The sequence below is a fragment of the Octodon degus genome, unplaced genomic scaffold, assembly GCF_000260255.1.
Source record: "Octodon degus isolate 3935 unplaced genomic scaffold, OctDeg1.0 scaffold00018, whole genome shotgun sequence".
NCBI lineage: Eukaryota > Metazoa > Chordata > Mammalia > Rodentia > Octodontidae > Octodon > Octodon degus.
Genome location: NW_004524594.1, coordinates 1,764,111 through 1,777,712, shown reverse-complemented (window position 1 = coordinate 1,777,712; position 13,602 = coordinate 1,764,111). Strand labels below are relative to the sequence as shown.

General features: G+C 52.8%; 1 protein-coding gene across 6 annotated transcripts in view; it reads right to left on the bottom strand.

Moving 5' to 3' along the window:
• Window positions 1–321: 321 nt before the first annotated feature.
• The window catches only part of Ambra1 (autophagy and beclin 1 regulator 1), a 225,702-nt gene continuing 212,421 nt past the window's right edge, over window positions 322–13,602 (bottom strand). For all 6 annotated transcript variants that reach the window (XM_004626987.2, XM_004626988.2, XM_004626989.2 and 3 more), the window contains 3 exons: window positions 7,750–7,842; window positions 6,019–6,212; window positions 322–1,691 (listed from right to left, as the gene is read on the bottom strand). In XM_004626987.2, coding sequence (XP_004627044.1) covers window positions 1,201–1,691; window positions 6,019–6,212; window positions 7,750–7,842 — 778 coding nt within the window. In that variant the 3' untranslated portion in view covers window positions 322–1,200. The remainder of the gene's footprint in view (window positions 1,692–6,018; window positions 6,213–7,749; window positions 7,843–13,602) is intronic.

The following is a 13,602-nucleotide window of genomic DNA, read 5'->3' as shown; positions in this document are numbered from 1 at the left end:
CCTGAGGACAGAGCAGGCCTCTCAGTCACTGTGCAGAATGCACAGGGTAAGGGCAGGCCCAAGCAGCCAGCAGTGGTGCCTTTGGGTGCTTGCGAGCAGAAGTCAGTCCTCCACCCCTCCAGGGTTGGGAAGTGGCTGATGTGCAGCAGGGTGGTGTAGAGAAGCCATGAACAGCACCGGTGGCAGCTCTGTCCACACTGCTCAGGCTGGGGCCAGACAGGACGCCCATCAGAGAGCAGCCCCCTTGGCGTGTGGAGAGCAGCTGGGGCTGCCTCAGCACAGTGTGCCCCGCCCCCCCTGCCCAGACAGACAGGAGCCTGGTGAGGGGCATGGCATTGTTTTAATGACATAATCTTTGGTGTTTCCCTCATTAGCAGTAGACCATCCCCTCTCCTCCCACCACAATGTGTCTAGGATGAGTGACAAACAGAAAGAAAATCACAATTTCATACTGAAAACAAAAAGATCATAGCCTTGATTCTCCACTAGAAACTACACATACAGTTCAAGATTCCACATGCAACACCTTAAATCACAGACCAAGACCTCACATTCTGACCTGGGCTTGAGCCCCTGCCGCAGCGTGGGCTGCTTGGCCCAGGCCTGGGACCACTGACAGCTGCTTGTGCTGCCTGCAGGGTGTGCGGAAGGAGCTGGGTGGACAGGCCCGGGGATGGGCCAGCCTACACCCCCACTCCTGAGGGCTCCCTGCCACCCTAGTGTCCCTGGCACTAAGTGTCCCTGGGGCTGAGATGGTGGAGCGCGGCTAGGGATGGAGGTGGACTCGGGCCAGGCCTCCTGGGTGCTGGAGCTCTAGGCAGCTTTGCCCACCTGACAGGTAGACAGGACAAAGCTGCCCACTGGCTTCTGTCCAGGGCGGTGTGGCCTGGATCTGGAAGACGATTCTCTGCTGGGGCTCTTGTTCAGGCCCGAGTCCCAAGAGCTCACAATCCTAGGAGAGAGCGGGTTCACAGCAGAGACACCCACTCGCTCCTCCACTCCCAGTGGCCCACAGCATGGCTCTTTTGGACCCAGCTCTGCGAGTCTCGCCAGGCAGTGCCTTCTGTCCTCTGCTGCTGCCCTCTTGCTCCTGCTGTGCCCTGATATGGCCCTGGCTCTGTGGCTCTTCCAAGTTAGCTGTGAGGTCTGGCTCCTGGTGGCAGCACAGGGGCCAAGGGGCGGAAGGGTGCACACCTATCTCTACCTGTTCCGGGGCTCCCCACTGGGGCCAGCACCCTCCCCATCACAGCTGCTGCCGCCCCCACTGCCACCATCGGCAAGGTGGCTGTTAGAGGTCAGGTTGCAGCGCAGGACTGGTCCCTCAGTACTGGGAAGGGGAACAGGGGAGCCAGGGGGAAGGGCTGGCAGCTCCTGCCTAGATGTGCCGGGCTGGTCCCAGGAGGCTGTCCGGGGGCTGAGGCCGTGCTCTGCCAGTTGGGAGGGTTCTGGAAACAGTCCCCGGGAGGTGGAGGGCTGAGGCGAGGAGGTGCGGGCAGCCCCTGACTCTGTGCCCGTCTGGGAGCTGCGGTGGATGCGGTGGCTGACAATGATGTTGTTGCCAAAGCCACCCATGGAGGCCATGGTGGTGCTCTGCTCCCGCTGCACAACAGCGGTCATGCCCCCCTCCGCCATCAGCCTCTGGATCCTGCTGAGGGCGTCCTCGCCGCTGGCGCTGTACTCTGAGCCCTCGCCTAGAAAGCAGAGAGAAAAATTAATTGTGGTCCTGGGCCTGAGCTGGGGGTTCTGGTGAAAACCAGGGAGACCCAGACGTGGTGGCACTTGTCATGCCACCATGATGGAGGCTGAGGCAGAACTGCTGCAAGTTTGAGGCCAGCCTGGACTGCACAGGGAGTTCAAGGCCTAAGTGAGACCCTGCATAAGTGAGACCCTGTCTCAAAAAACCAAAACCGGGACTGGCGAGATAGTCCAGCAATCTAAAGCACCTGCTTAGGCAAGCTTAGGCAGGTACACAGGGACCGAATTCATCCCTGGCACCACATGTCATGCCAGCCCCACCTCCAGGGTGGGTTGAGCCAGCAAAAAACAAAAACGCGCCCCCCCAACCAAAAAAAGACAGAGAAAGGGCCCAACTCTGTCACCAAGAAAACCAGCCTTGAAAGCAACAATCAGGTTTACACCTGGTGAGAGCACTGAGGCCGAAGGTGGATGAGGTGGCCAAGTCTTTGGGGGAAAGCAGCAGCCGGCAGGGAATGGTGGGGAGGCCAGCTGCCCACTCCACTTCCTCTTGCATCTTCCAGGAGCAGAGCTTGGCACTGCTGAAAGCCCCTTTGGAGCGGAGCTGCAGCTGTGCCCGCCAAGGATCCTCCCCTCTCCCTGTCCCAAGTGGCCTTCACAGGTGTGCCCAGGGATCAGGCTCCAACTTGTGCTCCAGGCAGGGAGAGCAGCATTCTGTTCCCCTCAAGGACTGAGCACCCCACTGTGTGAAGTCAGAGTTAGGCTCCAACCCAAGCTCTGCCACACACTTGCTGACTGGCCTTGGCCAGAGCCCTTGACACCCATGTGGCACAGTGTGAGACAGGAAATGGGACCTGCATGCAGTGCAGCATGAAGGGTCTGCCCGGGCAGTGCCCACCATGAGGGCCCTACCTAAGGCACCCAGGCTCCAGGAGTGGTGCTGGTGGACCTACTAATGTACTTCCTTTGGCTATGTGCTGATTATGAAGGGTTTTGTAGCTTTGGGGTAGCTTGTAGCTTTTGTGTAAAAAGCTTGTTTTTAAGGCATTTGTTATTGAAAACTTGATTTACTTTTTGAGACAGGGTCTTATTCTATAGTTCAGGCTGGCCTTGAATGCATGGAGATCCTCCTGCCTCAGCCTCCCAAATGCTGGGAGTCCAGTTGTACACCACCACACTTGGCTGTCATCTTTGTCCCTGGGCCCCTCTTTTGCTTGCCTCCTTTGAGGTGGATTTCCAGGTCAGCCACTCCCAGTTGAGCTGTGTCTAAGGCCCCATTCATCTTACCACTCCCATGCATGCCTGGCAGCCCTGTGCTCCAGGTTCTTGCTCCAGGTCTTATTACTCCCCCTAAGTAAAAGAGCAGTGGGGGCTTCAGCTCCCAATGACCTTCTTCTTTCAGAGGTCCCGGCAAACTCTGCAGTTGGTTCTCAAGCAGCTGCCCTAACCCACATTTTTGGAGTAGCTGAGCTCCAGCTTCCCAGGTGCAGCAGGAACTCCCAGGGCTCGGAGGCTCTCTAGATGCAGCTCACATGGACAGAGAAGGAAGAAAGGCTGCAAGGGTCTCAATGTGGGACAGTGTCCTGTGCTCGTGGCAGCCCTGCTGCTCTCCAATTGCTCTCTGAAGAACTTCCAGGTCTGGGCTGGGGAGTAAGGCAAGCTGGCTTGGGGCTGGCTGGCACTGAGACTCACCACACTGGACTCTGTGCCTGGTGAACTGAGCTCCTTTCCTGGAGGTCATGCCATGGGTAATAGCTGGCTGCCCTGGGGCCCCAACATAGAGCCACTGCCCAGCCTGGCTGCTAGCGCTCAAGTCTGCTCTTGCCCACTGCCTGCCAACAGCTCTACCCACTGACTATGGTGGCATCTCCTAATGGTCTTGCTTCTGGCCAGTACCAAGCTGCTGCCATTGCCAACCTGACTTAGTGTGTGGTTGAAGCCAGCAGCTCCATGAGTCCTCCAGTAGTCACCCCTTTGTCAGACAGCTGAGTGGCCCCCCACTGTCCTGGTCTTTCCCTTTGGCAGCCATCCTTGTACCTTGGTGACCATTACCAGAGCAGAGCCTGCTGTCCCAGGCTCAAGTCTCTGCAGGTTTTAGCTTAGGTGGAACAGCTGCCACTTGGGAGCTCAGATGGTGCTGCATGCCCCTGAGTTAGGGGTGGCTGTGGCATTTGTCTTCTGGGCAGGTCGCTCCTGAGAGTCTTTGGCTAGGCTTTACTCATCTGTGTCCAACATGTAAGATATGGGCTGGCAAGCAGTAGGTACTTGTTAATTAACTGTACAGATGAGAAAAGGGCTCCTGGGCTGCACACAGGGGCTCTGGACATGAAGACTTGGAGAAATAGTTATCCATGCTAGAGGCAACGCATTCACACATCTACTTCCTTTCTGGATTTTCTCTGGAAGGGACAAGTCATGATGTCTTTATTTCTGAATGTGATTCCCTCTCCCACCCCCACCCAACACACCACCAGACACAGAGTAAGTGCTCAAAACAGATTAGATGGGAGCTCTTGAAATATGCACAGGAGTGGTTCCAGGGCGGTGTGGATAGCTTCGGTCCAAGGCCATGTGCTGTGCTGCTCTCCTGGGAATGCAAGCCAGGCTGAGAGCCACTGTTGGCAGCTGGCAGATCCTTCAGGAGCAAAAAACACTGGAAAATGGCTCCAGCAACAGTGGGGGCCACAGGGGCCAAAATTCAGCTGTCTCCTCCACATCAAAAGCATTTCTCCTGGTTTTTTGAAAAATGGGAGATTGATTTAGTGCCGAGATGAGATCTCTTCCTTGGTAAGTTTTTTTTTTTTTTTGAGACCAGATCTCACTATGCAGCTCAGGCTGGTCTCACACTTGCAACGACCCTCCTGCCTCAGGCTCCAGAGTGCTAGGATTACAGGCTTGTGCTACCAAGCTCAGCTACCACTGGCAAGTTAGTGAGTGCATTCTGGACACAGAGGTCAGGGTGGGCCCAGCTGCTTCCCACAATTCCCAGAGACCACATTAATTCTGGGTTTTCACTGCCCCAAGGAACAGCACAAGGTAAACAGAGACCCACAAGTGCCTCACTCTGTGCACAGTGCAGTGGCTTTGAATCTGTACCCTGCAGGTGCCATCTCTTCTGTCAGCAGTGCCCTCTGCCCACTCTGCCCACCTTCTACTCAGTCTGTAGGACTCAGCTCAGGGCCACCTGCTCCAGTCATCCTTGTCACTGCTCCAGATCAGTCTCTGTTTAGACTTCGAGCTCCGGGGGTCTAGCAGGAGTCTGACCAGAAACCCTTTGGGGAAGTTCCTTTGTCTGGATATACATATATATTTATTTATTTTAGTGGAACCAGGGATTGAACTCAGACCCTTGCACTTGCCAGGGAAGCACTTATTCTACTGAGCCATCTCCCCAGCCCCTAGCTCCTCTAAGGTGTCAAGTGGCATTGGCTACACTGATATGCAGGCTCTGGAGAAGAGCTCATAGGCTATGAGGACCACAGCTCAAGACCACAGCTGGCTGCCCGGTCCCCAGCAGGGGGTTTCCACATCCTAAAGAGCCACAGAGCCAGATGCAGGAGAGGACTGGGCTACAGACCAAAGAGGGACAGCACTTTTCAGTTTATCCTTGAACATTTTCAGCTGAGTGAGAGGGCCAGTGCTCCACAGGGAAATGCACTATAGAAAGCCGCTCCACGGGCCACACAGGCAAATCTGTTATTCTTTGCCTGATAAACACAGGACTTCTCCCCCTTGGGCTCTTAAGCAAATGGCTCCACAGTCCCTCTGTTTGGAGCTAGGAGCAGCAAGGGGGCTAGGGCAGGGGGTAAGGAGGGAGAAAAGAACCTATTTAGCACAGTTGCGGAGGGCTCCAGAGTGGCTGGGCCCTACCACTGAGAAGTGCTAATTGGTTCTTAAAAGTGTGAGGCCAGCTCAGCCAGCCAGTGTGGAGCCTGGGGCAGCCACACCTGGGATAGGTGAGAAGAGGGGCCCTGCCCTCTGCAGCCACACAGCAGCAAAGCCCAGGTGAACAGGAGTCCCACATTTCCCTGTGAGGCAGCCCACTGCTGGGGGAACAGGTCATTATGGGTCTGACCCTGGGAGCCCATGGCCTGGGCTCTGAGTAAAAGGCTCAGAGCTGCTTCCTGTGCTCTCTGGAAACTAACCTGGGTCCCCTGGGCTTTGGACAACAGGGAGGTCAGGGCCCCTGGGGTGAGTGAGCAGAGCTGCCAGAATAGCTCAGCATCCCCGAGACAGTGGTGCGGCTCTCCTGCCACCAGGTGGGCATTGCTCAGGCCTGAGGACACAGCCCCACGCAGACTCCTCTAGCAGTGTGGCTCCTACCTTCACCAGGACCCGTGGGTGCTGTCCCCTGCTCTTGCTCTTCCCTCTCTGTCTGTGTCTCGGCATTCTGCAGCTGTAGGGCCAATGTCTGGGTGCCTTGAGAGGTCACGGAGGTGGTGGGGTTTCTGGGCTGCAGCCCAATGGCATTCATCAGGCCCATGTCTCTGTCTGTCCTCCACGTAGCTCTGCTGGTTCTGGGGAGACAGACTGGGGTCAAGCCAGGCATGGGACAGCACTTGCAGAGAGTTCTAGAGCTCTCAACCTGCAGGGTTATGGCCAGTGGGGTCTCTCCACTACACTCAGTCCCTCTCTGGCCACACAAGCATCCAATCTCAAGGACCAGTTATTTCAGTCCTTCTTATAAAAGCAATAAGCAACTGGGGTGGTTGCTGACCTGGAAACACTCATCTAGATTCAGAATGTGACTAAGAGATCAGTGGGACAAAGGTGACCAGGAAGGAAGGTCCTTTCTGTATTTAATTTTACTTCCTAACTGTATGCCAGTTCAAATCTCTGTACTTTCCAAGTGGACCAAGCCCCTGACCTTAGAAAGTACTGGGCTCTAATAAGGTGGTTCTGGGATCCTCTCCAAGGCCTTCTGAGCTTGCCATGGTGGTGCACGCCTATAATTTCAGTACTCAGAAGGCTGAGGCAGGAGGAATCCTACAAGTTCCACACTATCTTTTTTTTTTTTTTTTTTTTTTTTGTGGGACCAGGGATTGAACTCAGGACCCTGAACTTGCCAGGCAAGCACTTATTCTACTGAGCTATCTCCACAGTCCCTCAAATTTATTTTTATTCATTTATTTATTTATTTTTTGGCAGAACCAGGGATTGAACTCAGGCCCTTAAACTTACTGAGCCATCTCCCCCGCCCCACACTTTACCTTAAAAATAAAACAAAAACAAAAAACCAAGCCTTATAAATACAGCCCGTGCAAGGAGGAGGGCCCAAGGCATTTCTCAGACACTTGTCTTTGGGACTGCTAGAGCTGACAACAGAAGAGGTCCCAGATATTTCTAAAAAACTTTTTGAGACAGGGTTTTGCCACGTAGTTCAGGCTGGCCTTGAACTCATGGCAATACTCCTGCCTCAGCCTTCCCAGTGCTAGGATTATAGGTATGTGTCACTATGCCCAACCAGCCCAAGACCTTTGAGACTGTTACCAGAGATTCACATTTCATATTTTTGAAGGACTGTTCCTTCAGCTGCCCTGCAATTCCTACAAGAAGCGGGGCCCTGCAATTTATTTTCAAATGTTCCAGTTTTCACTAGTGAATTAGGTAAAGAATATCAATGCCAGAATTCTACTCTCACTGGTCTCTGGAAGTGCTCTGTCTCTGGCTGCTGCCCTGGGCTGTCTGGCAGCTAGGGCCTTGTCCCCTGACACCACCCTGCCATGTCCTACATGTATCTCTGTGGGCGACGGAGCAGACCTCACGTGTGGCCTTTCCCCAAGGCTTCTCTCCTTGGCCCACATGTGGCCAGACACCATGGCCAGGAAGGGAAGGCATGGGTATTCTAGAGCAAGACCCCAAGAGCAGAGGTGTTGCTCTTTCTTACCATGAGATAAGACTATGCAAGCATTCAAAGGAGGATCAATTAGGAGCTGTGCCAGCTGCAAAGGGACCCAAAGCCCTGGACACAACCTGAGGGTGTCACTCCAGAGTCCACCACTGGAAGAGGAAGGGATGGGCCTGCACCAGCTGCAAACTCCCACTGCGGCTTACCCAGGCCGCTCGCTGCTCCTGTTGTTGGAATGCACAGTGAAGACTGTCTCGTTCAGCTGGTCCCAGTAGTACTCAACACCAGAGTTCAAGGCCCTGGAAATCAGCAGGAAAGGTGAGAAGAGAGAGGAGGAGGTGTCAGAAAGGAGTCCTGACTAGGGATTGTGGCCTAGCAGCCCAGCCTGCCCCTCTCCTGGGCAGGACGGGGACCAGGAGCAGAGAGAGATGCTCTGAATCCTGGCCAGCCGCTTCCTTCCTCCTCACAAAGCCAGACTGGCTCTTCCTAAGGTTCAAGAGGCAAATAGAAAATAGTAACAGAAACAGGCAGTGGGTCCCAAATGTTCTTCAGACATCGAGAAAGACACTAATGGCAAAGGAGAGGCTGCAGAAGGCCTGCTGGAGAGACTGCCAAAGGGATGGTGAGTCTTCAAAGGCTGGAGTCCCTGAGACAGACTGCTTGGGGCTGTACCTTGGGTCATTTCCAACTGCTGTAAGGCTGTGGGAAGGGGAACAAATATCTCAACATTCTTCATGTGCCCGGAGCTCAGAAATCTGAGCAGAAGAAAGCCCTCACTGAGGTGTTTTTTCCCCTGAGGACACAGCCTCTTTGGCCTGGTCGGCAGGATGTGCACTTGGGACCAAGTAGTTGGAGCCAGAGGAGCTGGGGAGATGGCTCAGTAGAATAAACGCTTCCCTGGCAGGCGCAAGGGCCTGAGTTCAATCCTCGGCTCCACCAAAAGAAGAGACAGCCTCTGGGTGCCAGTGTTCCTGGCAGAGGGGGAAGTGGTACTGCTGAGCCCAGAGGCTGCCCATCATTCCCAGGACCAGACTATCAGGTGCTGCTTCTGGTCTCACCAGGGAAGAAGCAGTGGCCTCTTTTTAGCCTTGTCTGCCACTGCAGGCAGCAAACCTGGCCAACAGTGGTAGCCCTCCCTTCTTGCAGAGATGTAGCTTCACATTAGTTACTGTGATGAACAGCAGAATGTGACAGTGGCTCTGAAGTATGGAAACAGGAGAGGTTTTGTGTGTACAGAACTAAGGATCGAACTCAAAGCCTTTGCACTGACTTCCACCCTATCCTTTTTTATTTTTTATTTTTTATTTTATTTTTTATTCTGAGAAAAGGTCTTACTAAGTCACTAAGTTGCCCAGGCTAGTCCCATGTAGAATTTGAAACAGTCAAACCCTAAACAGGATGCACATGTTCTTGGAGGCTCTGCCATAACTGTATCCTCCAACTTCATGCACTGCAGCTACCCCAAGGGTCCTCAGGAGGGGAGCACAGAAAGGTCAGTCGTAGGATGGGAAGTGGTTGGGTGTGGAGGTGCACGCCCACAATCACAGCCTTAAGGAAGGCCGAGGAAGGAGGATCCAGAGTTTGAGGCCAACCTGGGCAGCTTAGAGAGAACTACTTCAAAAAACAAAGAAGATTGGGCTCTGAGAAGAGTGAAAATTGCCTCTCCAGTTTGCAGGGGCACAGTGAAGAGGTCATGTACAGCCAGAGCAGCAATACTTTGCAAATCCAAGGAGACAAGCACTTGGATCTGGGTGGGAAAGTGACTACCTGGAGTTGACAGCCTGTGTGCATGTATCTGTCTGCCCACCTGTCCATGTGTTTTAAGTTTTTTTTATTTTAAAGATAAGGTCTTGCTAAGTAGGTAGCCATACTGCCCTGAAACTGCCACCATCCTGCCTCAACCTCCCAAGTGCTACCATGCCTCATTTACGATCCAGTTTTTAACATGGAGGGATGGCTCAGACTCCCTTAACAGGACAGGGTTGATGGGGCCTGGTTGAGCGTAGGCTACATTAGGAGACTGTGCTACCTTAGTAAAAGGCCACAGGAGCAGGCCCTAACAAGGTGACATTAGGGAAGAGGCAAATGGCCAGAAGTCAATAGCAGAGGCCCCTAAAAACAGTCATCATTGTACTTTTTTGTTGAGCAAATCCTGGCTGCATTAGGCATTATGTGAAGCCAGCAGCCAAGATGCTTCTGATTTACAAACTTGTCAGGATTTATTGACAGGCTGCAATACAGAAAGCCCCTGCCAAATCTCTCCTCTGTAATTCTCGGTAGCCAGGGCTAGTAGCTGACAACAAATTGCTCACATCATACCTACAACAAACTGAGGGCCATGTGACCAGGACCTGCCTTGCCTCAGCAAGGCATATCAGAGTGAAAGGGTCTGAGCTGGGTTATCAACATGGTGCCGGTGGCCAAGAGCCCCTCCAACATGTTCCAATCAGGCAGTTTTGCTCAGTGGTTGTGCCACCAACCACTGTGTCTAGATGTCCCCCCAAAGCTTCACTCAGTCACAGGTGTGGCTTTTCAGAGGTGGCTGAATTTAGGGTGTATGCTGCCAAGGACAAGGGTGTGATCCTGGGACTGATTCATGGTGTATGTTAGGATTAAGGCTGCCCACCCTGAACATGAGTGCTACCTCCCTAAAGGCTGGAAGCCTGGGTAGGACATAAGGGACAGAAAGAGGGTAACTGCTTGCTGTCTTCTGCCTACTATGAACCCATGAACTCTTTCTCCTCTGTGATGCCCTTCTGCCATGCCACCCTGCCTTGGTGCCAGCCAATTACAGAGTGAAACCTTTACAAACCTATGCCAAGTTTTTTGTTTTTTTTTTTTGCCTTAGCAATGAGAAAAGTAACTTGGTCACTGAGTAACTTGCTGACAGGGTCACCTGCTAACCAGCAGGGGCCAGTCACTGCATGTGTGGCATAAGTGGCTCTCCTACTGCTACCCAGCCCACCTTCTTCATATCAGCCTAACCACCTGGTGTGCTCCCCGGCCGTGGTCAGGAACCTGACAAAGGCAAGTGCATGGAATTGAGATTCGGGCTCTTGTGGCAGGCCCTGTTGAAGACACCTGCTCTGGCTCCCGGACCCAACCTTCAGTGCCCAGTGTTGCTGATTCCATCTTTAAGGTGAACAATGATGCCACCACCTTCTTCCTTCTGAGTCTTGTAAAGAGGCTCTTCCCTGGGGACCAAGCAAGTACACAGAGGGTAGCAGAGCAGGACGGCCACTGGGACAGCCTCTCCAGGCAGACTTCCATTCAATACTGCTTCCTTTGGTGGCATCTGTAAGCAAGGCTTCCAGGAACCTTGGGAGAGCCAGGCTGGCTGCCTCAGTGCCTCCTACACTGTCCACACAATGGTGCTCTGAACGTCCTGCCTTCTGGGGATTACTCTTGTTGAGGACACTCGTGCTTTATCCATCACTCACAAGGTTGCAGAGGCCAAGACCATACCACTGTCTCTATGGAAAGGAGGACACTTCCCACAAGACTGGTGTCTTACCCACTAGACTCTGCTGCCTGGCGCTAGCCTCAGAAATGGATCCTGGGGGCAACTCTGGCTCTTCTTTCCATTCAGAACAGGACTTTCCCCTTGAGCAAGGCTAGAGCTTTTGTCCCCACACTTGGCATCCCCTGCCTCACCCTATTTTTCTTTTCTTTTCTTTTTTTTTTTTTTGCGGAACCGGGGATTGAACTCAGATCCCTGCATTTGCCAGTCAAGCGCTTAGCCTACTGAGCCATCTCCCCGGCCCCATGGATTTTTTTTTTTTTTTGTTGTTGTTGTTGTTGTTGCTCGCATGCCTTCAGGGCACGTTTGGCCAGCGGGAGAGTTGTGAGGTTCGAACTCCAGCCACCTGAGGCTGACAGCTTTGTGGAAGCAGCCACTTAAAGGACTGAGCTACGCCCAGGCTCCCATTCACCCTATTTTTCTTGCACCACAGTCCCTCCATTCTGTTTCCTAGGCTGGCCCAAGAAGGAAAGGTCTTCTGTCAATACTGGGCTGATCTATGGGGCCAGATGAGCCGACACCCTCATGTCAGCCTGGTGTTTCACACCTCATCTGGCCCATGGGGTGGCCACTAGCCAAGGCTGTGGCAGATTCCGTGGGCAGCAGGGTGTGGGGAGTGGTGCCCCTCACTGTGAGGAAGGGTGGGTTTGGGGCTCTCAGTTCCCCTGGGCTGAAGAGCCAGCTGTTAGTCTCTTGTCCCAGAATTCCCCCCTGGTGGGATTTGCACTGGCTGAGGCCTCTGGTACCTCCAGGCCATGCCTAAGGATCCTATTCTGTCTGCTCAGCACTCTTGACAAGAGACAATAGTGGAGAATCAAGAGCAGTATTGAGAGCACAAAATGAGGTGCAGCTGCCTGCGCCTGGACAAAGACAGACAACCACCTGTTTTGCCAGCAATCTTGGCCCAGCTGGCAGCCTGGATCCTGTGCCCTTGGGAATGGGTGTGCCCAGAGCTGCGTCACTTAGGGACCGACAGCCAGCTGCCTGTGAGAAAGAGCCACCCTGAGCACTTACTTCCCCACTGACTTGTTCTCAATCTAGGCCCATGAACTTTCAAACGCTGTTCAAAAGCTGTCACTGTTCTCACTGATCTGCTCACCTCCCACTGTACCGACCCCCTGACCATATCAACACTGAGCTGTGTTCCTCACCCAAGCTCTGAAAGAGCTACAGAAGTATGTGTGTGCTCTTTCAGGAGGAATGGCTTTTACAGAAGGGAGTATACTGCTTTTCTCAGGATTATAAGGCATTGGGATGAACAAAGCTATAAGGTAAGAACTCTGGATTGGAAAAATAGGAAGCCTAGTTCTGTCACTGAGCTGCTGGGAGGCCTGTGGCAAGTCTCAACTTCCTTACTCCTGTCTAAGTCTTTCTTGCCTAAAACAGAACTGATAGATAGGAAGGCGGCTAAGATACAAAAATGATCAAAAACTAAGGAAGCTCTGAAGAGCACAGGACAATTATGCCTACATCAAATTTATTGAGTATCCTAAACTTCAGCACTAGTGTTAAGGAGCTAAATAAAAAATCATAAGAAACTGTAACATCAAAAAAGGCAAGTTATCGATCCCCAGTATGGTGAAAAAGAAAAGAAACAAACATAAAACACAAATTAGGGCCAGGGAGATAGCTCAGTGCAATAGGTGCTTGCCTGGCAAGCGCAAGGGCCTGAGTTCAACCCCCTGGTACAAAGGGAGTGAAAAAGACAGGTTAACAGGGCCAGATAGCACACACCTATAATTCCAGGACTCAGGAGGCTGAGGCAAGAGGCTGAAGCAAAAGGATTACTGCAAGTTCAAGACTCGCCTGCACTACATAGTGAGTGTAAGGCCAGCCTGAACTATGTAACAATAACCTGTCTGGAAAAAAACAAAGAACAAAAGAAAGGTTAGCCACTGAGGCAGGAGGACTGCAAAATTGAGCCCAGCCTGTGTAATTTAGAGATTTAGCAAGACATGGGTGGAAATGGAGCTTAAGGTGAAGACCCCAGCATAGGGAAGGGAAAGAAAGAAAAAGAGAGAGAGAGAAAGAGAAGTGCTTTCCAATCTGGGACCACAGACAGCCCAGGAGAAGAGCAAAAACTGGCTGGCCCAACAACTGGGCTAGCCATGGCACAGGTCTGAAAACAACTGTGTTCTGCAAAGATACAAGGAGATCATGAAAGACATTGTCTGGACTCAGCCTCTGAGAAACAAGTGGCTGGCAGAACAAAGCATGATCCCTGCTCCAAGAGCAGCTTGATTTAGTGAGGCTTAGGTGGCAGCCTCTCATTGGGAGGGGCATTAAATGTCTACTGCAAGAGCTGTCCTTAGAACCAGATCTTCTTTCTGCAGGACCTGACCTACCTCAGCTGACAACAGTCAGTCACCACCTGCCCACCAGGCCCCAAGCACTGAGTTGGGTGTAGTGTGTGTACTTGTAGCCCTAGCAGCTGGAAGGCTGAGGCAGCACAACTGCAAGAAATTGAGATCAGGGCTGGTGAGATGGCTCAGTGGTTTAAAGCACCTACTCGGAACAAGCTTAGCAAAGCACAGGGACC